Source organism: Oncorhynchus keta, chromosome 30, assembly GCF_023373465.1.
Source record: "Oncorhynchus keta strain PuntledgeMale-10-30-2019 chromosome 30, Oket_V2, whole genome shotgun sequence".
Taxonomy (NCBI): Eukaryota; Metazoa; Chordata; class Actinopteri; order Salmoniformes; family Salmonidae; genus Oncorhynchus; species Oncorhynchus keta.
Genome location: NC_068450.1, coordinates 44,838,401 through 44,863,896, shown reverse-complemented (window position 1 = coordinate 44,863,896; position 25,496 = coordinate 44,838,401). Strand labels below are relative to the sequence as shown.

General features: G+C 44.3%; 1 protein-coding gene across 2 annotated transcripts in view; it reads left to right on the top strand.

Annotated features, from left to right (window-relative positions):
* The first annotated feature begins 3,107 nt into the window (after positions 1-3,107).
* Positions 3,108-25,496, top strand: part of LOC118363651 (mediator of RNA polymerase II transcription subunit 12-like) — a 78,522-nt gene continuing 56,133 nt past the window's right edge. Inside the window, exons 1-22 of one of the 2 annotated variants that reach the window (XM_035744734.2) lie at positions 3,108-3,452; positions 5,382-5,486; positions 5,600-5,791; positions 6,074-6,233; positions 6,480-6,655; positions 7,701-7,811; positions 8,559-8,831; positions 11,708-11,854; positions 12,596-12,695; positions 12,958-13,094; positions 13,640-13,771; positions 14,170-14,296; positions 14,938-15,161; positions 15,447-15,506; positions 15,683-15,817; positions 19,860-20,004; positions 20,776-20,894; positions 21,160-21,303; positions 21,476-21,639; positions 22,107-22,238; positions 22,639-22,866; positions 23,042-23,186. In XM_035744734.2, coding sequence (XP_035600627.1) covers positions 3,351-3,452; positions 5,382-5,486; positions 5,600-5,791; positions 6,074-6,233; positions 6,480-6,655; positions 7,701-7,811; positions 8,559-8,831; positions 11,708-11,854; positions 12,596-12,695; positions 12,958-13,094; positions 13,640-13,771; positions 14,170-14,296; positions 14,938-15,161; positions 15,447-15,506; positions 15,683-15,817; positions 19,860-20,004; positions 20,776-20,894; positions 21,160-21,303; positions 21,476-21,639; positions 22,107-22,238; positions 22,639-22,866; positions 23,042-23,186 — 3,258 coding nt within the window. In that variant the 5' untranslated portion in view covers positions 3,108-3,350. Of the gene's footprint in view, positions 3,453-5,381; positions 5,487-5,599; positions 5,792-6,073; positions 6,234-6,479; positions 6,656-7,700; positions 7,812-8,558; positions 8,832-11,707; positions 11,855-12,595; positions 12,696-12,957; positions 13,095-13,639; positions 13,772-14,160; positions 14,297-14,937; positions 15,162-15,446; positions 15,507-15,682; positions 15,818-19,859; positions 20,005-20,775; positions 20,895-21,159; positions 21,304-21,475; positions 21,640-22,106; positions 22,239-22,638; positions 22,867-23,041; positions 23,187-25,496 lie in introns of both variants that reach the window. The other variant, XM_035744733.2, reaches the window with a different exon arrangement.

Genomic DNA, 25,496 nt, shown 5'->3' with positions numbered 1-25,496 from the left:
TACTATCTAACAATTTACAACAGTACACAAATCTAAAAGTAAAATAATGGAATTCATATAGAAATATTAGGACGAGCCATGTCGGACTGGCATTGACTAAAATAGAATACAGTATATACATATGAGATGAGATAAGCAGTCTGTAAACATTATTAAAGTGGCCAGTGATTCCAAGTCTATGTATAGAGGGCAGCAGGCTCTAAGGTGCAGGGATGCTTAACTGGGTGGAAGCTGGTCAGTGATGGCTTTTTAACAGTCTTGAGATAGAAGCTGTTTTTCAGGCTCTCAGTCCCAGCTTTGATGCACATGTACTGACCTCACCTTCTGGATGATAGCGGGGTGAACAGGCCGTGGCTCAGGTGGTTAATGTCCTTGATGATATTTTTGGCCTTCCTGTGACATCCTGTAGGTGTCCTGAAGGGCAGGCAGTGTGCCCCGGTGATGCGTTGGGCAAGCCACACCACCTTCTGGAGAGCCCTGCGGTTGCGGATGGTGCAGTTTCCGTACCAGGCAGTGATACAGCCTGACAGGATGTTCTCAATTGTGCATCTGTACAGGTTTGAGGGTCTTAGGGGCCAAACCACATTTCTTCAGCCTCCTGAGGTTGAAGAGGCTGTGTTGCACCTTCTTCACCATACTGTCTTTGTGGGTGGACCATTTCAGATTATCAGTGATGTGTACGCCGAGGATCTTGAAGCTTTCCACCTTCTCCCCTGCAGTCCTGTCAATGTGGATAGGGGCGTGCTTCCTCTCCTGTTTCCTGAAATCTAAGATCAACTCATTTGTTTTGTTGATGTTGAGGGATAAGTTATTTTCCTGGCATCACTCAGCCAGGGCCTTCACCTCCTCCCTGTAGGCTGTCTTGTAAATATAATCAATAAATAATAATACATTTCTGATAATCAGGCCTACTACTGTTGTGTAATCTGTAAACTTGATGATTGAGTTCAAGGAGTGTGTGGCCATGCAGTCGGGGCTGAGCATGCACCCTTGTGGGGCCCCTGTGTTGAGGATCAGCGAAGTGGAGGTGTTGTTTCCTACCTTCACCACCAGAGGGCGGCATGTCAGGAAGTCCAGGAAGCAGTTGTACAGGGCAGAGTTTAGACCCAGGTCCCCGAGCTTAATGATGAGCTTGAAGGGTACCATGGTGTTGAAGGCTGAGCTATAGTCAATGAACAGCATTCTGACCTAGGTGTCCTTCTTGTCCCGATGGGATAAGGCAGTGTTCAGTGCGATAGCGATTGCATCGTTACTGTTTACTTACCGTAACACACCACACACAATAACGGAATGTACACTAGCTGAACTGTTTCTGAAACGCCAACCACGCACCCGCCTGACATTGTTGAAACCAGACTTGTCAAGCACTGTGGAAAAGCACCAGCTACAGCAGAAGAAAGCTCATGACAGACACTCAAAGAATGTCAGATAATTCAAAGAGGGAGAGAAGGGGATGGTACGTGACTTCAGACACCCCAAGCGCCTGTGGAACTCAGGTGTGATCTTGCAACGCAGAGGACCTTTGATTTACCAAGTCCAAATTGGTCATCGCCATGTCAACGTTCATGTGGATTATCTGCTACGGTTCAAAGCCCCAGCAGAGACATGGTGAGAGAACAAGAACAATAACGACCTCCAGGACTATTCTCCTGACTGTGGATGTACGGGAGAGACAGAGCCAGACCTTCCACCCGAACCTGGCCCACCACCGGAAGCCCAGGAGGAGCGGAGGTATCCTATTCGACAGCGAAGGGCACCTCAAAAGCTTGACCTGTGAGTTGAGCTGTTTCGGGAGGTAACAGACAGTAAAACAAACACTTTAATATGTCCTAGATAAAAGGAAAGAAAAAGGACATTACCTGGGTTAGTAATTAGGACACAAATTCCATCTTCGGGGCAGAATAATCCCCTGGATTTGTGCTGGGTTCTGAAAAGTCTGCTTCAACCCAGTAGTTGAAAAATGTTTAAGAATGCATTGTTCAGATATTGCATTAGTAGTTCCCTAACATATTTACCTCTTTCTCTGGGAGTTAAACACTATGGGGGAGGAGTGTAGTATCTGCGATCGACATCTGTTTATATTAGTTACTATGCTGTTACTAAGCTGTGATGTATTATGGCAGTTACGTTACTACACCTAATAGGAAATGCACAAGCGCACTATTGTGCCGGGGGCTGTGGAGCACTTTTTTTTTTACTAAACGAAAACCTAACTGTACTCCCGTCTCCTGCCTTAGACCGATGGGAAATGTCCCCTACTGGCTCTCCAACACCACTTCCAGCAGTGTCTGGTCTCCCATTGAGGGACTGACCAGGACCAACGCTGCTTAACTTCAGAGGCAAGCCAGCAGTGGGTTGCGGGGTGGTATGCAGCTGGTGCTACATTGCCATGACATGGCCAACAAGTGTTTATCGAGTATTTCTATTGGAGTAGCAGTTTATTCCTATCTTCATACTGTCTTTAATTGCACCTTCCAAGGCCTCACCATTTCATGGGAATTTGCATTTTAATTTGGCCTTATGGGGAGGAAGAGGAATACTAATAATAATAATAATTAATGCCAACAATCACCATTAGGTTTCACCAGGTTCGCTGCTAAACTGCTAATGATTTCTAGATCTGTCATGTGGACATTTATACTTTGTTGCAATATAAAAGAGTAGATTCCACACAAACTATGCATTATGCAGGTTGTTTCAGCCTATCAACATCCAGGATCTAAACTACCCGGTTCATAAACAAACCTATAGCATGAATAAAAATGAGTGTAAAGAAAGAATATTATTAGCTATTTTGTAGAATGTTAATGAATGTATAGTCGGCACATTACAAATGACATGTAATTACCACAGGTACAAAGTAAAAAATAAAGGGGCTATATCGTAAAAATTTATAAAAAACAAAATGTGCTTTTTTGTCTTAATCTATGGTTAGGATTAGGTATAACATTAGCAAGAAGGTTTGGGGTTAGGTTTAAAAACAGATTTTAAGAAGATACATGTAAGAAATAGGCGGGGTGTATGACTTTGTGGCTTTGGTAACCAGTGACGACCGTATTTTGAGTTCTCTTATCTGCATCAGCGTCCTTCCGGCTTCCAAGACTCAGACCGAAAAGGGGTTGTCTCAAGTTACTACAGCCACAAAGTCGAAATTGACTATATCGTAAAAATACCGGGGGGGGGGATCGTTTCTTGGCCTTAATTTAAGGTGAGGTTAACAGTGTGGTTACGTTTAAAAATCAGACTATGTGAAGAGAAATAGGAGGGATTTAGCCATAATTGTGACTTTGTGGCTGTGGGAACTAGTGAGCCCAACGGAAAGAGAAAAGCCTTGGCTGTGATGCCGGTGAATGATGGCTGCTTTTGGGATCCTGAGTTACGAACACCGGCCACTGAAGCGGCCACGACTCGGACCTCCGGACGTTTATCCTCAAGACCCAAAGCAAAAAGAGGTCAGAAACTTAAATCGTTTCTCAAACCAACGTTGCAAAGACAAATTGACACAAAGAGCCTAGCTACCGTTATTTGGAAAGGAGTCCCATTGGCTAACTAACTACGGTTGCTAGTTCGTCCCAGACGGCTATCACAGGCCCAAGCCAGTCTCTCTAGCAATAACAATGAACAGCTAACGTTACTTGGCTTTTCAGTTTGCTAAACATCAACCAGGTAATGTTAGCTTGATAACAGTAGCATTCTAGCTCGTAGTTAGCTAGCCAACCTTTTCTGACGTAACCAAAATGTAAACTTTACGATAGATAATTTGGCCATATTTCAAGTTATCAAATTAGTGCACTAACCATTAACGTTACTTGCATGGTTGCAGATTAGGTCAACTTGCTTGCATTTAATGTAACGTTAGTTAGCTAGGTACACAACTCGGATTCATTTAGGAGAAGCTTGATCGATAACAAACTAGGTAGCTACTTAGCTAGCATATTTAGCAGCTATTTTAGCTAGCTAAATGCCTTCATTTTCACAAATTGGCAAACGGTTAACGTTACCATTGAGGGTTCTCCCCAGGATTTAACAAGGTGGTGCTGCTGAGTTCAGCCAGAGGACTCAAGAGATTTTTGTGTTTTTGAACACCTGTAACTGCCAAAACATTGCCAGAAGGTGGCGCATCGCCTCTTACATTCTTTGGGGAGAAGCCTTGCATGTTGTGCTAACATAGCTAATTTTAGCATGTGTGTGTCTAGCTATTATAATCTACAATGTTTGTCTAGCTATACAGTTTAGCAAACGTGAACTACTAGTTTAGCTACCAATACCATAGCTAGATAACGTTAGCCATATAATTTTATCTAGCTAGCACTGTCTGGTTCTCATTTACTGTGCCAGGAGACTACTTTTGTACAAATTGCTGTGGGAAACTATTGGTCATGATGTAGAGCTTCTACTAATTCCAGTGACATTTTAGTTAACTTTCCAGGCATTTTTGGCATAGGATCCTTAGACTTAGTAAAAAATAATTGCCACCTCTGGTCTCTTGGCAGTCCCACCCCTATGGGAGATCAACTCCCGCTCAGCAGTTAGTGCTCTTCTCTGTCTTGGAACCCCAATGGTGTAACAAGCTTCCCCCTGATGCTAGGACAGCAGAGTCCTTGCCCATCCTCCAAAAACATCTGAAACCCTAGCTCGAATTCGGTTTTGTCTAGAGGGGATACAGCTTTTGTCAATTGACTTTTCGTAGCAGGTCTAGAAGAACGTACGCAGCAATTTTGACAAAAGCTGTACCCCATATAGACATGACCACCTTCGGTGAGGTTTTAGGGTGGACTACATCCCAAAAGTTGTATTGCCACCCACTACTGGATTCAAAGTAAAAAAGAAAACCATACTTGATTGGTAATCTAACTCACTCCTCACAACTAAAATAGTCAACAAAATAAAGGAAAACATACTCCCACTTCGTCCATTCTTCAAATTTCCATTTTTCTGCACTCAAGCTATGGGGCCTGATAGGGCAGTACAGCTCGTCACAGCCTATTGTGTTACTCATTCGCGGAGAAGTCCTCCAATCCCAGAAACTTTTTTTTGTGTGGGGGATAACACTGATGTCATATATAAAATAAGGGAGGGTTTCAGACATTCTGGATGTCGCCACATCTTTGTTGATAAATGCTGATAAATGTACTTACTACGACTGTGATGTGGTTGTCTCACCAAGTTCTCTTAAAGATGAATGCACTAACTAAGTCGCTCTGGATAAGAGCCTCTGCTAAATGAGTAAAATGTAAAACTGTAAACTCAATGATATTATCGAGTTACTCAATCCCCCAATGAGCTATTCGCCATTTGTTTTGTGTTCAGGTGTTCATTGTGTGACTTCATCAACTGCATGGACTGAATTTCACGAGATCTAATGTCAATTTCTGTTCCAGGATGAATTGACTGCGTTGAATGTGAAGCAAGGATTTAATAATCAACCGGCAGTGTCAGGGGATGAACATGGAAGTGCTAAAAATGTCAACTTTAATCCCTCAAAGGTGATCTTCTACTCGTAATGTTTCTCTTTGTATCACATGTAGTGAATCATGATTCATGTTGTATGTATAGTAGGATCTCTTGTTCATTACATACTTCCCTATTACCCCAACAGATTAGTTCAAATTTCAGCAGCATCATTGCAGAGAAGCTGCGCTACAACACATTTCCAGACACAGGCAAACGGAAGCCGCAGGTTAACCAGAAGGACAATTTCTGGCTCGTTACTGCCAGGTCACAGAGCTCTATCAACAACTGGTTTACAGATTTGGCCGGAACTAAACCACTCACCCAGCTGGCAAAGAAGGTAGGACTTTGTACCAAAAACATCCCTGCGGTGCACATTCAGCAGAGCACTACATTGTGAAAGAAATATGTTGTGTTCTGGCCTGGGGTGGTCTACCGACCTATGCACTGCCTCTGGAGCACATGTCAGTATGGGTTCGAATCAGGCTCACTGTTCTTCAGCACTCTTAAAATAGCTCACTTCAAATTATAACAGCACCCTCACAAACTCAAAATTCGAAAAAATATTCTGCAGCAACATCCTCCATCAAACCTGTTTTGTTAAATTGTGTTGGTGTGCTAGGTGCCGATCTTTAGTAAAAAGGAGGAGGTTTTTGGCTACTTGGCCAAGTACACAGTACCTGTGATGCGCTCAGCATGGATGATCAAGATGACCTGTGCGTATCACGCCGCCATTACAGAAACAAAAGTCAAGAAGCGGCACGTGATTGACCCCTGCATAGGTAAGCAAACACTCCTTAAAATAATATATAGCCTATCCATCCTCCTAGGAACATCAGTTTTTTTATGATTGAGCATTTTCCAGCCAAAGCTCCTCAATAATGTAACATTCCAATATCCTGGGTGTGTTCACTGCCATTTAGAAAAGATAGGCTGCTTTATCTCTAGAATTTTGCTCAGTCATGCTGCATTAACAGGAGCATATGTCATTGTTAGGAATTGAACTGTTCTTTCTGTCTGCACTGCAGAATGGACTCAGATCATCACAAAGTACCTGTGGGAACAGTTGCAGAAGGTGGCCGAGTTCTACCGCCAGTCTCCCAGCCAAGGCTGTGGCTCTCCTCTCCCGGCCACCTCGGCCGAGGTGGACACGGCCATGAAGCAGTGGGAGTACAATGAGAAGCTGGCCATGTTCATGTTCCAGGTTGGATGGTCCTTTGGTTTGTCTGTTTTTTTGTCTGTTTGTCTGCCTGTGTCGGGTTGCATGTCTGTCTTCAGGTTTTCATATGTCTGCCTGCCTCAACCAGGGACCTATGTCTGATGAGTTTGTGATAAGCAAACTGCATTTTTTTTTCACTGAACAGTTTGAAATTGAGTTGTTACTTGGTTAGAATTGTTACTTTGATGTTAGCTTTACACAGTTGTCTGCAATGGCTGTTGTGATAGTATAGTCCTATTTCACTATGTCACTGTGTAATTAGTGGTTCGTTGAAGGGGAAAATGTCATGAAACTGCTAGCAAGTTAGCTTATTGTTAGAGGGCCAGTCATTTATTTGTTAAACTAAACCATGAGGTAATGTAAGAGCCATGAGGTAATAATAAGACAATGTATGGATTTTATGATAGCATCACAAACAAGCGAAAACGGTTCACTTTGGATACAAGCATATCCAAAACATGATACAGACACCACCATGCTTGAAAATATGAAGATTGGTACTTGGTGGTGTTGGATTTTCCCCAAACATGCTTTGTATTTAGGACAAAAAGTACCTTTCTTTGCCACATTTTTTGCAGTATTACTTTAGTGCCTTATTGCAAACAGGATACATGTTTTGGAATAGTTTTTATTCTGTACAGGTTAGTATTGTGGTGTAACTACAATGTTCATCCATCCTCAGTTTTATCCCTTCACAGCTATTAAACTCTAACTGTTTTAAAATCACCATTGCCCTCATCGTGACATCCCTGAGCAGTTTCCTTCCTCTCCGGCAACTGAGTTAAGAAGGACACCTGTATCTTTGTAGTGACTGGGTGTATTGGTACACCACCCAAAGTTAATAACTTCACCATGCTCAAAGGGATATTCAGTGTCTGCTTTTTCTACAAATAGGTGCCCTTCTTTGCGAGGCATTTTAAAACCTCCCTGAATTAATAGTGAAATGGAGTAATTTCATAGGATTCATTTACGCTAAATACTTTGTTGTAGAAGACCAAGCAATAACAAACGGTTGTTTGCTTGCGTCCAGGATGGCATGCTAGACAGACACGAGTTCCTCACGTGGGTGTTGGAATGCTCCGAGAAGGTCCGACCTGGAGAGGACGAGCTTCTGAAGCTGCTACTGCCCCTCCTGCTACAGGTAATGCCTATATACCATCCATATAGCACCCATCATCTTAATAATTTGGTGGTTGCTTATGTTTTTCCTATTTCACACAAGTGTGTATTGGAAATGTGTTTTTTTGCATATCCCAGCTCCCCCTGAGACACCTTTGGAGACGAGGTCACGGCCAGGGTCTGCTATTATCAATTAGTGTTAAGTGCCTTGCTTGAACACATCGGCAAGATGTTTTACCTTGTCAGTGCAGGGATTCAAACTAGCAACCTTTCTCCTAGATTATCTTTCTCCTACTGCAGTGATGGATTTCATTCTCCACGTTACAAACCACACATTTCACATGGAAAGAGTAACTTAAGGAGACACTCGAGATGTAATTTATCTTGAAGAATCAGAAAATGTCCAGGGTTTCTGGCATCTTCTAATTATACATTTGGGGGCATTATAAGCTACTTTTTCAAACTAACTTTTGTGCAAAAATGGTACATTGTTAATGACACTCTCAGGTTGATGCCAAGCACCAAGTTTATTAGCAGTCTTCTAACAATAACCTAAGTAACGAACAATATTTCAGTAATATTCCCCTGGCGGTGCAGTTTAATCCACTTGGAAGTAAATGTATTTACCTTAACTTTTACAGGTTAGTCATTGAAGCGGACTTATCTACCCTCTCCTCAATTTTTTTCCCCCCCCGTATTCCATTGTTGTGATCACATATCAGCTCTGAAGAGTGTGTACTGACCTTGTGAGTCATGTCCCCTTCTTCAGTACTTAGGGGAATTTGTGCAGTCGGCCTACCTGTCCCGGAGGCTGGCCTATTTCTGCACGCGACGCCTCAACCTGCTGCTAAGTGACGGGAGCCTGGGGCCCGGCGCCGGGGGACACCCAGCCCACAGCATCCTGGCACAGCCAGGGAACGCCCTGCCCCCCATGCCCACCTCCCAGCCCGCAGGGGGCAATCAGCCCCAGACCCCATTTACAGACTTCTACATCTGCCCTCAACACAGGCCCTTGGTGTTTGGGTTCAGCTGCATGCTACAGGTACACAAACACGCTCAATAGCCTTCCCACTGAACTGAATGGATTGCTTATTACTGCTACTGAAGTACTATTAATATTACTGCTAAGCCATCAGGCTAGTATGGTACATGACTAAGTTGGTGAACTAGCTTTGGTAAAATGTTCAGTGTTGTGATTGTTTCTGATTCTCCATGTTATATTTACAGTGCCGTCGGAAAGTAGTCAGACCCTTGAGTTTTTCCACTTTTTGTTAGGTTACAGCCTTTTTCTATAATTGATTAAATCGGGTTCTGGCTAGGCCACTAAAGTTAATTTAGAGATTTGTCCCGAAGCTATTCCTGTGCTGTCTTGGCTGTGTGCTTATGGCTGTTGTCCTGTTGAATGTGAATCTTAGCCCCAGTCTGAGGTCCTGAGCTCTCTGGAGCAGGTTTTCATCAATCATCTTTCTGTACTTTGTTCCATTAATCTTTTCCTCGATCCTGACTCATCTTTCATTCCCCTGCCGCTGAAAAACACTGACACAGCATGATGCTGCCACCACCATACTTCACCGTAGGGATATGCCAAGTTTATTCCAGACGTGTGGCATTCAGGCCAAAGAGTTCAATCTTGGTTTCATCAGACCAGAGAATCTTGTTTCCCATGGTCTGAGAGTCCTTTAGGTGTATTTTGGCAAACTCCAAGCAGGCTGTCATGTGCCTTTTACTGAGGAGTGGCTTCTGTCTGCCACCACTATCATAAAGGCCTGAATGGTAGAGTGCTGTAGAGATGGTTGTCCTTCTGGAGGGTTCTCCCATCTCCACAGAGGAACTTTAGAGCTCTGTCAGAGTGACTGCCGGGTTCTTGGTCACCTCCCTGACCAAGGCCCTTCTCCCCCAATTGCTCAGTTTGGCCGGGCAGCCAAGAGTTGCCGCTTTCTAGGTAAGCCACACTGAAGCATGCATTAGAGCACCAGCTGTTCCGGACGACTGTGTGATCACGCTCTCGGAAGCCAATGTGAGCAAGACCTTTAACTTCTTATGGGCAGGTGGGACGGTAGCGTCCCACCCGGCCAACATCCGGTGAAATAGAGTGAAATTCAAAAATAACATTTAACATTCTTTAAAAAAATGTGTTTTACATCAAAATAAAGCTTAACTTCTTGTTAATCCAGCCGCGGTGTCAGATTTCAAAAAGGCTTTACGGTGAAAGCAAACCATGCGATTATCTGAGGACAGTGCCCCGCATACAAACACACAATCATATTTCAACCATGCAGGTGCACCACAAAAGTCACAAATAGCGATATAATTCATGCCTTACTTTTGAAGATCTGCTTCTGTTGGCACTCCAAAATGTCACAGAAACATCACAAATGGTCCTTTTGTTCGATAATATCCGTCTTTATGTCCCAAAAATGTCAATTTATTTGGCGCATTTGATTCAGACATGCCTACAAAGTATCTAATAAACGCGCATCAGTAGAGTCCACCTGGAGTGACACTTACAATGAATAGCACTACTTCTTCATTTTTCAAAAGAAAAACATTGAACAATTTCTAAAGACTGTTGACATCTAATGGAAGCCATAGGAACTGCAGCCAGGTTCCTAATAATAAGGGTATCCCATAGGGAAAAAAATGGAAAATCCTATGACCCCCCCCGGATGGTTTGTCCTTGGTGTTTTGCCTGCCATATCAGTTCTGTTATACTCGCAGACATTATTTTAAGTTTTAGAAACTTTGGAGTTTTCTATCCAAATCCAAATGATATGCATATCCTAGCTTCTGGGCCTGAGTAACAGGCAGTTTACTTTGGGAACGCTTTTCATCCGAAGGTGAAAATACCCAAGAGAGGTTAGACAGGCCAACATTCACAAAGCCAAAGGACAGACGAATTACCAGTAAGTGTACTCAAAGCATGCTCAGACTAACTGGCAAGTGTCTTCACTGACATTTTCAACCTCTCCCTGACCGAGTCTGTAATGCATACATGTTAAAAGCAGACCACCATTGTTTTCTTGGGCACAGGGACAAAGGTAACCTGCCTAAATGACTACTACTCACGTCGGTAGCCATGAAGTGCTTTGACAGGAAACCCTAAACCCACTCCAGTTTGCATACCGCCCCAACACATCCACAGATGACTCAATCGCATTCCACACTGCCCTTTTCCACCTGGACAAAAGGAACACCTATGTGAGAATGCTGTTCATTGACTACAGCTCAGTGTTCAACACCATAGTGCCCTCCAAGCTCATCACTAAGCTAAGGACCCTGGTATTAAACACTTCCCTCTGCAACTGGAACCTGGACTTCCTGACAGGCCACTCCCAGGTGGTAAGGGTAGGCAACAACACATCTGCCACACTGATCCTCAACACGGTGGCCAGTCAGGGGTGTGTGCTTAGTCTCCTCTTGTCTTCCCTGTTCACCCACACTTCGTGGCCAAGTACGACTCCAACACCATCATTAAGTTGGCTGACAACACAACAGTGGTAGGTCTGCTCAGACCTGGCAGTGTGGTGCCAGGACAACAACTTCTCCCTCAACGTGAGCAACCCAAAATATCTGATCGGGGGACTACAGGAAAAATAGGGCCCAACATGACCCCATTCACATCGAAGGGGCTCTAGTGGAGCAGGCCGAGAGTTTCAAGTTCCTTTTGTGTCCACATCACCAACAAACTATCATGTTCCACTGTGTTCTTGTCGACCTTCAATGCTTAGGTCCCCAAGAAATTGGGGTTACCTGCCTTGTTCAAGGACAAATCAACAGATTTTTTTTTTTTTACATTGTCGGGTATTCAAACTGGTGACCTTTCGGTTACTGGCCCAATGCTCTAACAGCTAGGTTATATGCCGCCCTATTGTCAGTCACATCCCTAAATTCTTATTCTCCTCGTCTTGGTTTCGTCAGAGTATTATGCTGTGCTGTCCCAGTGCCCTGGTGTGGCACTACTCTCTGACAGATAGCCGGAACAAGACTGGTTCCCCACTGGACCTATTGCCCATCTCCCCCTCCAACCTGCCCATGCCAGGGGGCAACGGCACCTTTACACAGCAGGTAAGGCCCAGAGTCTGGTTCTTGTCAAGGTTTCTTGATCCTGCTGTTTGCTGCGCAGCACTTTGAGACTAAACCTTTCAATCAATCGACAAATGCATAACATCATTGCATGCCTCTTGCCTACTAGATTGAGATTTGTATTTGTCCTCTCAGCTGTCCTATTTGTATTAAGGATTTCCATTAGCTGCTGCCAAGGTAGGGTCCAGCAACATTAAGGCAGTTCTATACAATTTAAAATATTACATGACATTACATTTCATAACACATTAAGTGTGTTCCCTCAGCCACTACTCTACTACCACATATCTACAATCCAAAATCGTTGTATACGTGTATGAAAAGTGGGTGTCTTATCATGTGTCTGTGCCTGTGTTCGTCTCCTCACAGGCCCTGCTGTTCCTTAAGGTGTATTTGTTTTTTAAAATCTGATTCTACTGCTTGCATCAGTTACCTGATGTGGAATAGAGTTCCATGTAGTCATGGCTCTACATAGTACTGTGCACCTCCCATAGTCTGTTCTTGACTTGGGGATTGTGAAGAGACCTATGGTGGCATGTCTTGTGGAGTATGCATGGATGTCAGAGCTGTGTGCTAGTATTTTAAACAGACACCTCGGTGCATTTAGCATGTCAACACTTACAAAGACAAGTAGTGATGAAGTCAATCTCTCCTCCACTTTGAGCCATGAGATATTTACATCCATATCTGCTTATCTCAGTCTTATCTATGCTTTTACATCAGGTCCGTGCAAAGGTGCGAGAAATAGAGGAGCAGGTCAAGGACCGAGGGCAGGCTGTGGAGTTCCGCTGGTCCTTTGATAAATGTCAGGAGACAACTGCTGGTAAAGAAACCGCTGTTAAGAGGCACCTATAAAATGACATAATACATCCAGACAATGACTCTATGGGCTGTTTTCCCTGACAAAGATTGAGACTAGTCTTGGACTAAAAATCAATTTCAATGGAGATTCTCCATTGAGCATGCTTTTTGTCCAGCACTAGGCTTGACCTGTGTTTGGGTTATCCAGCCCTAGGTGCGTAAGGGAAATGGAAATGAGCAACATTTAGTGTTTTACCTCACAATAATTTTTCTGCTTTCACCAGGCTTCACCATTGGGAGGGTCCTACACACCTTGGAGGTTCTAGACAACCACAGCTTTGAGAAGTCAGACTTCAGCAATTCCCTGGATTCCCTTTACAACCGCATCTTTGGCTCGGGCCAGAACAAAGACGGTCACGAGGTAATTTTTTCCCAATCAATATTGTAGTGGTCTCTAAGATGAGCACTCCTGCATATGTCAATCTGAAGACTTTAATGATTTGCACTTGCAGATGAAAAGTTAAAATGTAAAGTTTGAGTAAGAGCCCAACAAACACTGCGGCGAAAAGAAAATCTGCTTCCTAAGATTCAATTTGGCCCTAGTCATTACAGTATATTTTTTATTTTATTGAACCTTTATTTAACTTGGCAAGTCAGTTAAGAACAAATTCTTATTTACAACGGCCTAGGAACAGTAGGTTAACTGCCTTGTTCAGGGGCAGAACGACAGATTTTTGCCTTGTCAGCTCAGGGATTTGATCTAGCAACCTTTCAGTTACTGACCCAACGCTCTAACCACTAATCTACCTGCCCAATAACACATAATTTCTTCTTCTGTGGACAATTAACTGTGTTCTATTCGACTCTTTTCTATTTTATTACATTCTAGAAACACTGCGTATAATTCTCCAGACACAGGTTTCCGTGCTGTATGGTCTTTGCCCTGACATGTTTCTCTATGTGTAGATGTCCCCTGATGACGACGCAGTGGTGACCTTGCTGTGTGAGTGGGCGGTGTGCTGCAAGAGGTCTGGCCGCCACAGGGCCATGGTGGTGGCCAAGCTACTGGAGAAGAGACAGGCGGAGATCGAAGCCGAGGTGAAAGAGAGGCGCACACTGACACAAGCACACACAAAAAGCACACACACACAAAAAGCACACACACACAAAAAGCACAAAGCACCGTGACTGCTCCATAATGACACGGGCCCATGAGTCACTCAGCCACAGCTGTTCCTGAGGATTCTCCTTTGTTGCCTCTTGAAAACATGTCTCTCATGCAAAAGAGATTTTTACCTTGAGATTACTTAAATATTATTTAAATAACAAGATTTTACATTCTGTCATAAGATGAGGTATAGGTTTTTGTATTTCCAGAAGGCTATTTTTCTTTGCAATGTTGTCTACATCGTTTAATGAAATTGTACTACCCCTGTAAGGTATATTTGTTCAATTGCAGTGGTTCTCACACTATGTGTATGATTGAGAGTTCACAGAGGTGCGGTGAGTCAGAGGTGGTGGATGAGAAAGGCTCGGTGTCATCGGGCTCTCTCTCGGCGGCCACCCTGCCTGTGTTTCAGGACGTGCTCCTACAGTTCCTGGACACTCAGGCCCCCGTGCTCAGTGAGTCTGCCCTTCACTTCAGTCATACTACTATTTCATTATATTCCCTTATTTTGGTTGTCTGCAGCTCTGTCCCTAATGGCACCCTATTCTCTATAATGTACAACTTTTCACCAGGGCCCTGGTCAAAAGTAGTGCACTATAAATGCAATATAGGGTGCCGTTTCGGAGCCAGCTTGGTTCTCTGCATCTCTTGATATTGTTCCTTATTCCAGCACCCTTTTGGATTTACCGTCTCCCGTTGTTATGCACTACTATGTCTCTGGGACTTGAGCTATGCTGTACTGCGCTGGTCTAGTTACACATCCACCCTATTGCTGAAAAGGACAATGTGAAAAGAAAACATCCGCAACAGCACAGTATTGTTCAAGTCGACACGATAGTGGGGAATGCGTATTGGGTTTGCTAAACTTAGTAAGGGTCCTGTGCAGCTTAGTTGGTAGAGCATGGCGCTTGCATCAGGATAATACGTTTGATTCTTGCTTGGGCCACCCGTACAAAAATGTACGCGTGCACTACTGTTAGTTGCTTTGGATAAAAGTTTTTGCTAAATGTCATATTATATTATAAACCTTTCTGTTACTGCTGCTAATGCTGGAGTGTATCGTGACAAACTATCTCCCTCTGTCTCTCCTCCTTAGCTGAGCCGAGCAACGAGAGCGAGCGCGTGGAGTTCTCCAACCAGGTGCTGCTCTTCTGCGAGCTCATCCGCCACGATGTCTTCTCCCACAACATCTACATGTGCACGCTCATCTCCCGCGGCGACCTTGCCTCCGACTCCCACCTGCCTCGCCCCCGTTCCCCTAGCGATGAGCCCTCGGACGAATCAGAGCGCAAGGAGGCTGGCAGCAGTGTCAAGAATGAGGCATGTTATTTGGAGGCGGCTGCTGTTATTTTATTGTGCATGATGAATCACCCTACATTTACATTTGAGTCGTTTAGCAGATGCTGTTATCCAGAGCAACTTACAGGAGAAATTAGGGTTAAGTCTCTTGCTCATGGGCACATTGACAGATTTTTCACATAGTCGTCTCGGGGATTCGAACCAGCGTCCTTAGGGTTACTGGCCCAACCTGCCCCCCCATCAGTAATAACTAATTGCTTTTGAATTAATTTGGGGAATAAATATTGTCTTTTTTTCTTTTCGCAGGACACTGGTCTCTCAGAGTCAATGGAGATTGATCACAACTCAAGTACTAATTTTGATGAGGTAAGCACCATGTCTCAGAAATTGGCAGCCACTGTAATGTGCACTAGTGAATATTCTCCCTGGCACATCTATATAGTATTCTTAACTGTACTTCATCCTACTTTCCCATTGACCTCTGGATAACCTTTCCATCCTGTGTACAGCCCTATTAATTTTAGCTGTCTCTTTTTTTGTAGATGTTTTCTCCCCCCATGCACTGTGAGTCAAAGGGCAGCCCCTCCCCGGAGAAGACTGCCCAGGATCCTGCCTTTCCATTGGTGTACGAGCAGCCCCGCCACATCCAGTATGCCACCCACTTCCCCATCCCCCAGGTAAGCAGTCCGGAGAGAGGTTTTTGCTAGCTCAGATGGATTTTAATTCTGGGTTAGCAGTGCAACTCTAGACATGTTAGCCCTCTGGGCAAAAGCCTAGGCTCTGGGAGTGAAGTTTACTCATCACCCAGAAAAGCTTTGTGAACTACTTTCGCTACATTGGTAACAAATGTTTACAGGTTTTCTGGTAATGCTTTTCACACAACCTCCACTACATATCCTATGCACAAATGTACTCACTATTTGACACGGTTATCCCTTTGAGCTAAAGACTAGGCATTCGCTAAGGGTGCTAACACAAGTCTGCAGATCTCAGATAACTCATAACATCCTGCCGCTTTCAAGGAGAGGGACACTAATCAGGATACTTAAAAGAAATTACGCTTTGCCCTCAGACGAACCATCGAACAGGCAAAGTGTCAAAGATTGAATCGTACTTCAGCGGCTCTAACGCTCGTCGGATGTGGCTGGGCTTGCAAGCTATTACTGACTACAAAGGGAAACCCAGCCGCGAGCTGCCCAGTGACGCGAGCCTACCAGACGAGCTATGTGCCTTTTATGCTCGCTTCGGGGCAAGAAACACTGAAGCATGAATGAGAGCACCAGGTCTTCTGGACGACTGTGATCATGCTCTCCGTAGCTGATGTGAGTAATCGTAGTCCTGATGTCATAGTTATTTTCGGTCATAAGAGATGGTAGCGGCAACATTATGTACAAAATACAGTTGAAGTCCGAGGTTTACATACACTTAGGTTGGAATCCTTTAAAACTGGTTTTCAACCTCTCCACACATTTCTTGTTAACAAACTATAGTTTTGGCAAGTCGGTTAGGACATCTACTTTGCATGATACAAGTAATTTTTCCAACAATTGTTTACAGACAGATTATTTCACTTATAATTCACTGTATCACAATTCCAGTGGGTCAGAAGTGTACATACACTAAGTTGATGGTGCCATTAAACAGCTTGGAAATTCCAGAAAATGATGTCATGGCTTTAGAAGCTTCTGATAGGCAATTGACATAATTTGAATCAATTGGAGATGTACTTGAGGATGTATTTCAAGGCCTTACCTTCAAAGTCAGTGCCTCTTTGCTTAACATCATGGGAAAATCAAAATCAGGCAAGACCTCAGGAAAAAAAATTGTAGACCTCCACAAGTCTGGTTCATCCTTGGGAGCAGTTTCCAAATGCCTGAAGGTACCACGTTCATCAGTACAAACAATAGTACGCAAGGGACTACGCAGCCGTCATACCGTTCAGGAAGGAGACATGCTCTGTCTCCTAGAGATTAACGTACTTTGGTGCAAAAAGTCTAAATCAATCCCAGAACAACAGCAATGGACCTTGTGAAGATTAATTGTTTGGCCATAATGACCATCGTTATGTTTGGAAGAAAAAGGGGGAGGCTTGCAAGCCAAAGAACACCATCCCAACAGTGAAGCACAGGCGTGGCAGCGTCATGTTGTGGGGGTGCTTTGCTGCAGGAGGGACTGGTGCATTTCACATAATGGATAGCACATGAGGGAAATTGATGTGGATATATTGAAGCAACATCTTAAGCATCAGTCAGGAAGTTAATGGGTCGCAAATGGGTCTTCCAAATGGACAATGACCCCAAGCATACTTCCAAAGTTGTGGCAAAATGGCTTAAGGACAACAAAGTCAAGGTATTGGAGTGGCCATCATAAAGCCCTGACGTCAACCCTATAGAAAAGTTGTGTGCAGAACTAAATAAGCGTGTGCGAGCAAGGAGGCCTACAAACCTGACTCAGTTACACCAGCCAAAATTCACCCAACTTATTGTGGGAAGCTTGTGGAAGGCGACCCAAAACGTTTGACCCAAGTTAAACAATTTAATGCAGTGCTACCAAATACTAATTGAGTGTATGTAAACTTCTGACCCACTGGGAATGTGATGAAATAAATAAATAAAAGCTGAAATAAATAATTATCCTATTATTCTGACATTTCACATTCTTAAAATAAAGTGGTGATCCTGACTAATTTTTACTGGGATTAAATGTTTGTCAAATACATTTTTCACGATTCCTAAGGTGTATGTAAACTTCCGACCATCAACTGTAAGTAAAAAAATGTTAACAACCAACGCAAATAAACAAACGAATCACAATCTGCTGTGGGCGCAAAACGTCTGCCTTCTCCGGCGCCATCGGATGTGAGTAAGACTTCTTTAAACAGGTCAACATTCACAAGGCCGTGGGGCCAGATGGATTACAAGGACTTGTACTCAGATCATGCGTGGACCAACTGGCAAGTGTCTTCACTGACATTTTCTACCTCTCCCTGACCGAGTCTGTAATACCTACATGTTTCATGCAGACCACCATAGTCCCTAGGCCCCAAAAAGCAACGGTAGCCTGCCTAAATGACTACTGCCCCGTAGCACTCACGTTGTTAGCCATGAAGTGCTTCGAATGGCTGGTCATGGTTCACATTAACACCATCATCCCAGAAACCCTAGTCCCACTCCTATTTGCGTATCGCCCCAACAAATCCACAAATGACACAATCTCAATCGCCTTCCACACTGCCCTTTTCTACCTGGACAAAAGGTACACCTGTGTGAGAATGCTGTTCATCGACCACAGCTCAGCGCTCAACACCATAGTGCCCTCAAAGCTCATCACTAAGCTAAGGACCATGGGACTAAACACCTCCCTCTGCAACTGGATCCTGGACTACCAGGTGGTTATGGTAAGCAACAACACACCTGCCATGCTGATCCTCAACACGGTGGCAAGTCAGGAGTGCATGCTTAGTCCCCTCTTGTACTCCCTGTTCACTCACGACTCCATGTCCAAACACCGTTCCAACACCATCATTAAGTTGGCTGAAGACACAACAGTGGTATGTCTGATCACTGACAGCGATGAGACAGCCTATAAGGAGGTGGTCAGAAACACAGTACAACCTCTCCCTCAACGTGAGCAACCCAAAAGATCTGATCGTGGGACTATAGGAAAAAGAGGGCCCAACATGCCCCCATTCACATCAAAGGGGCTGTAGTGGAGTAGGTCGAGAGTTTCAAGTTCCTTTTGTGTCCATGTCCCCAAAAAACTATCATGGTCCAAACACACCAAGGCAGTCGTGAAGAGGGCACGACAACGCCTTTTCCCCCTTAAGGAGACTGAAAAGATTTGGCGTGGGTCCCCAGATCCTCCAAGTTATACCGCTGTACCATTGAGTGCATCACCACCTGGTATGGCAACTGCTTGGCCTACGACCGTAAGGCGCTACAGAGGGTGCAGCGTATGGCCCAGTACATCACTGCGACCAAGCTTCCTGACATCCAGGACCTATGCGGGTGCATCTGTGAACTACCTGTGAACTACCTCCACTATGCATGTGTTGACTCACTCTTTGACACAGTTAGCATTCTGAGCTAAAGTCTATGCCAGTGATGGGCAAATGCAGATAAAAAAATATTTTTTATTGGCGAGTTAGTCTAGCGACCAGCTACCTTTTTTAACTTGTAGTAATCTGACCGGGGGGCCCCAATTAGATTTTGTTAGTCACACTTTCCGATATCATATTAAAAACTGCAAACATTTCTCTCAACCTAATGGCAAAATGTCTAGAATTGCAGGAAATTTGCTGTAAAACTGAAGAAGAAAAAATAATCTGTCCCATGACAAAATGTGCTAAATCTCATCTGCCCCATGGCATAATGAATTGCAGCAAACTTGCTTTATAATTTTAACATTTTCTCTTTGCCCCATGTTAAAATGTGTAGAATTACAGAAAATGTACTCAACTTTCTTCTACACTGTCAATATGGGGGGGGGGGACTAGGGCTAGCTCTGGGTGGGTATGGTTGTGGGTACTCAGACCCATGGGCCAGTATGGCCACTCATGATGAGTTCAGATTTTTTGTAACCCCAGCCCCTGCAAAGTTGCCCATCCCTGGTCTAGGCATTAGCGTTAAGGGCCAACATAAGTCTTCAGATCTCAGGCTACATAAACTACTTCCACTACTCAACGCGTAGTGCATACATTGACTGACTTGTTGTTCCCAGGAGGAGAGTGCCAGTCACGAGTGCAACCAGCGCCTGGTGGTGCTCTACGGCGTGGGAAAACAGCGAGACGAAGCAAGACACGCCATCAAGAAAATCACCAAAGACATCTTGAAGGTGCTCAACCGCAAAAGCACAGCAGAGACCGGTAAGACCCTTACTGGTGGTTTACATGCTTTACGATTTGATGATGGTAACTGCTTGTATTATCTTATCTATGGGGCTTCTGTTTTCCCTCGTGCAAAATGGTATGTTTGATGTATTTCTCTCTGCAGTTGCTTTTAGCATGTTTCACATAGAGGGATAAGAAAGACTATGCTCGTTCTGGAAACTCGAGACTCTGACATGACTGCGCACCAGTCGTGATGTTCAACGATAGATTTATGGAGCTCTCAGCAGATGTGCTCCCTGTATATCACACTGCATATAATGTTTGTGCAGATTGCAGCGAGCCGTTATCTTTTTAAGTTTTTTTTATGGATGCTGTCCTTTTTTTTTTTTTTTAATGCTGACTCAGCTCTTGGGCTACCTCACAAATAGCGCACTATTCCTACATAGAGCTCGCAACCTTCATTCAATTTTAATTTTCATCCTGTCCGATTTCTATGCTAATAGCTGTCAGTTGCTGCCACCCATCTTATTTCTCAGAGCATGTGACCTTAACAATAGTTATTTGAAACAATAGTTATTTAAGTGCTTTAGCTTACTTCATTCAAGTAATTTCTTTTCCTTTTAATAGTTTAATAAACTTCTATTTTCCTTTTAATATTTGAATTGTGTTATTTGAGCACAATCTATTTTATAATGTGAATTTTAAAAGCGCATGGGGTGCCATTTGGGGCATAAACATGTCATCAGACGAGCTCTAACCTTTGAGAATGGCCCTATATATAATAGTCGATTTTCTTTTCTCTCTCAGGAGGAGATGAAGGACAGAAGAGGAAGAGGAGTAAGCCCGAGGCCTTCCCCACAGCACAGGACATCTTCTCCAAATTTCAGCACCTCTCCCACTTTGACCAGCACCAGGTCACCTCTCAGGTGAGCGACGCTCCTCCCATAGCAGTCCAGTCCCACCTTTTTTAATGGGGCTTCAAAACTTGCTAGTGGAGTCCTCTGAAGCTATTCAGTAAAAATAGATACTGATGATATGCAATTAAATAAATGATTCCTATAAAACCACATCTTTCACTACAAACTGATATTTTCAATTGCTTTTATTTTGATACTGGAGTTTGCAATGTTATGGATATTCACAGTAATGTATTTACAGTAGGCCTGTTTCCCTTCTCTTCTCTATGACTAGGTGTCCAGGAATGTTCTTGAACAGATCACCAGCTTTGCCTTAGGGATGTCCTATCACCTGCCCCTGGTCCAACACATCCAGTTCATATTTGACCTCATGGAGTACTCCCTTAACATTAGTGGCCTCATCGACTTTGCCATTCAGGTACAGCTTTATCTCTAATGTCAATGCATTTAATCGTAGCATTTAATTACACTTTTCGTACTGATAGTTATATTTTCTATTTTATTCCCTGAATGGTTTTAATATTTGTATAATTAACCTTCTCTTACTTCCCCTCTCCCGTGCCTGTGTGTGTGTGTACTTGTGTCTCTAGCTGCTGAACGAGCTGAGCTTGGTGGAGGCAGAGCTGCTGCTCAAGTCGTCCAGCCTGGTGGGCAGCTACACCACTGGCTTGTGTCTGTGCATCGTGGCCGTGCTGCGGAGGTACCACTCCTGCCTCATCCTCAACCCTGAGCAGACGGCGCAGGTCTTTGACGGGTAAGTCACACAAGCTTAACTATTCACCTTTTATAGCCTGGGTGCTAATGCCATCCAACCCTTCGTCATTCACATCAATAGCCTGGGGCGCTATCCAACCCCTAGGCATTCAGCTCTATTATATAGCCTGGTCGCCAGTCTGAATCGACTTTAGCCATTGTATGGGCAAGGCAGTGACATGGCGTTATTGAATGCAGAAACAGTCAGGTACCTAGGCTATTCACTGACAAGAAACCTGTCTATGTTTTATTCAGACCTAGGTCATCAAAAAGTATAGCTAAAGCAAATACTTTGGAGTCAAATGCACCCCTCAAATACTTTGGCGTTTGCACTTTTGGGACTATTGCAATGGTCACCTTGTATCCTGCAAGCTCAATTCAACCTGTCTTCCATATCTCATTTAGTACAGGAAGCGTTCTGTCCTTTGTTGTTTTGCATTAACGTGTTGAATTATTTTAATTAACCAGGTTGCGCATCGTGGTGAAGTCAGGGGTGAACCCTGCAGACTGCTCCTCAGCTGAGCGCTGCATCCTGGCCTACCTATATGACCTCTATACCTCCTGCAGTCACCTCAAGAGCAAGTTTGGAGAGATCTTCAGGTTAAACATGAACATGGACCATCAACTGTTCAATGCAGTTTTATTGTATTCTACCATTTCCATGACGTTGTTTTAGTGGGCCAAGTCAAGTAAACATTGTGTTGAAACCAAAATATTTGGCCCCACATGGTAGCCGTCTAATGATTCTAAAAACAATCCGTGTCCTTCCTCTCCCTCAGAGCCATGTATTTAGAGAGTTGGGGCAACTTGTAGAATTTTGAATATTTGTTACATTTTTTTGACATTCAGTTACATTGCATTGTTTAATATCCCCCATGTAATGTTAATTGGGAGCTAACATTGCTGCCATAGAATGTTGTAGTGCCATGTAAATGAATCATAATGCAGAAACATCAATGTCCAGGCTCTCTAAATATATGTCTCTCCCTCCCTGGTCCAGTGAGTTCTGCTCCAAGGTAAAGAACTCCATCTACTGTAACATCGACCCGTCAGACTCCAATATGCTGTGGGACCCTGTGTTCATGATGGAGGCCATCGCCAACCCATCGGCCCACAACTTCAACCACAGCATGGTGGGTAAGATCCTCAACGACAGCCCCGCCAATCGCTACAGTTTTGTCTGCAATGTCCTCATGGATGTGTGCGTGGACCACCGGGACCCCGAGAGGCAAGCACTGTTTTTCTATAAAACCGTTATCAATAATTGATTGCGGATATGTCCAGATGCATTAAAACAATTCAGGTGTCTTGACTGTCAACTAACCAGTTATGCGTATCTTATATGAATTATATAGTAAGGTGTTATGAGTTTAATACCCATCTCTGTGTGTCTATTTATACAGAGTGAATGACATTGGGATCCTGTGTGCGGAGCTGACTGCGTACTGTCGCTCTCTGAGTGCTGAGTGGCTGGGCGTCCTCAAGGCCCTCTGCTGCTCCTCCAACAATGGCAACTGTGGCTTCAATGACCTGCTGTGCAACGTGGACGTGAGTGTGTTCACACGCACTCGGCACACCTACACTGCGCAATAGCCCTGCAGCTCAGTGAAATTCTTGAGCTCCGATGCAGGACAATAAAATAATACAAATATACATATTCACTGTGGCAATGATAATGTCCATTGGGGTGGGGGCAGGGTGAGGGGAGTAGGGGGAGCAGCAGGGGGAGAGGGTGGGTTGGAAGACTGGGGGAGTGGGTGGGGGTGACATGGAAGCAGATAGCTGACTAGTGGTGGCTATTCAGCAGCCTGATGATCTGGGGGTAGAATCTATTGGCCAGACTTACAGATTTTGCCATGATGTTCCTATACTGCAACGGTCTGAGTGATGGAAACGGGAAGAACAGACCATGGCTTGGGCGGCTGGGTGCCCTGATGATTTTATTGGCCTTCCTGTGACACCTGGTGTTGTAGCTGTCCTGGAGGGCAGGCAGTGTGCATCCAATAATGTATTCGGTTGAGCCCTCTATAGTGCCTTGCGATCCACGGCGGTGGAGTTGCCATACCGGACTGATTCAGCCCGACAGTATGCTCTCGATGGTGTTCCTGTTGAACACTGTGAAGGCCCTTGGAGACGGGCTGAATTTCTTCAGCATTGAGATGTGTATGTCGAGGATCTTGCCAGTTTTACCGTCTCCACGGCGGCCCAGTTTATGAGGATGGGGGCGTGCCCAGCCTGGTTCCTCCTGAAGTTCACAATCAACTCATTTGTTTTTCTGACGTTACGGAAGAGGTTGTTTACCTGGTACCGCGGCATCAGTGTTTACCTCCTCCAAGTAGGCTGTCTTATTGCTGTTGGCAATTAGGCCTACAACTTTTGAGGCCACGCAGTCGGGTATTCATGGAGTACAGGAGGGGATTGAGGATGCCCCCTTGTGGAGAATCGGTGTTGGAGGTAATGTTGCTTACCTTCACCACCTGGGGGTGGCCCGTCAGGATGTCCGGACCCAGTTGCATTAGGAGTTCAGGGCCATGAGCTTTGTGGTGAGCTTAGCGGGCACTATGGTATTGAAGGCCGAGCTGTAGTCAATGAACAGCATCCTCACATATGCATTCCTTTTGTCCATGTGGTTGAGGGCAGTATGCAGTGCAATGGCGATTGGGTCGGCCGTGGATCGGTCAGGGCAGTAGGGGAATTGGAGAGGGTCGACTGTCTGGGGGGGTGATGTGATGTGGTCGTCAAAGCACTTCATGATGATGAAATGCGTGTTGGGTCGGTAGTCTTTCAGTTCCTTTCCCTTTCTTGGGAATGGGGATGATATTGGACATTTGAAGCGGCCTGAGCTAGAGAGATTAAAAATGTCCGACACACAACAGCCAGCTGGTATGCACATGCTCTGAGGACACGGCTAGGGATGCAGCTTGGAACAACAGCCTTACGATGGTTAACACGTTTGAATGAATTAAGTTGGTCTTTGAGAGACCTTAAGTGGGTAAATCTATAAATATTGGGGCCAATGTGTGACATTGGGATCAACATTTAAAAATGGTTTGAAACAAAAATAAAAAGAAGTTTCTTGCAATTCCCCGTTTACTTTGAGGAACAAATATGCAAATTGGCCCATAACTGTGGGCTACCCTATGACCATACTGTTCATTCTAAAAGTATTCAGACCCCTTGACTTTTTCCAAATTGTATGTTACGGCCTTATTCTAAAAATGGATTAAATTGTTTTTTTCCCCCTCATCAATCAACACACAATACCCCATAATGACAAAGCAAAAAAAGTTATATTATGAAATGTTTTAAAAAAAGATCACATTTACATAAGAATTCAGATCCTTTACACAGTACTTTTTTTGAAGGGCCTTTGGCAGCGATTACAGCCATGAGCCTTCTTGTGTATGACGCTACAAGCTTGGCACAGCTGTATTTAGGGAGTTTCTACCATTTTTCTCTGCAGATCCTCTCATGCTCTGTCAGGCTGGATGGGAGCATCGCTTCACAGCAATTTTCAGGACTCTCCAGAGATGTTCGATCGGGTTCAAGTCCAGACTTGGGCCACTCAAGGACATTCAGAGACTTGTCCCGAAGCCACCACCATGCATAGTGCCACGTTTCCTCCAGATGTGACTCTTGGCATTCAGGGCAAAGAGTTCAATCTTGGTTTCATCACACCAGAGAATCTTGTTTCTCATGGTCTGTGTCTACTATAAAGGCCTGATTGGTGGAGTGCTGCAGAGATGGTTGTCCATCTGGAAGGTTCTCCTATCTCCACAGAGGAACTCTGAAGCCCTGTCAGAGTGACCAAAGCCTTTCTCACATAATTGCTCAGTGTGGCTGAATGGCCAGCTCTAG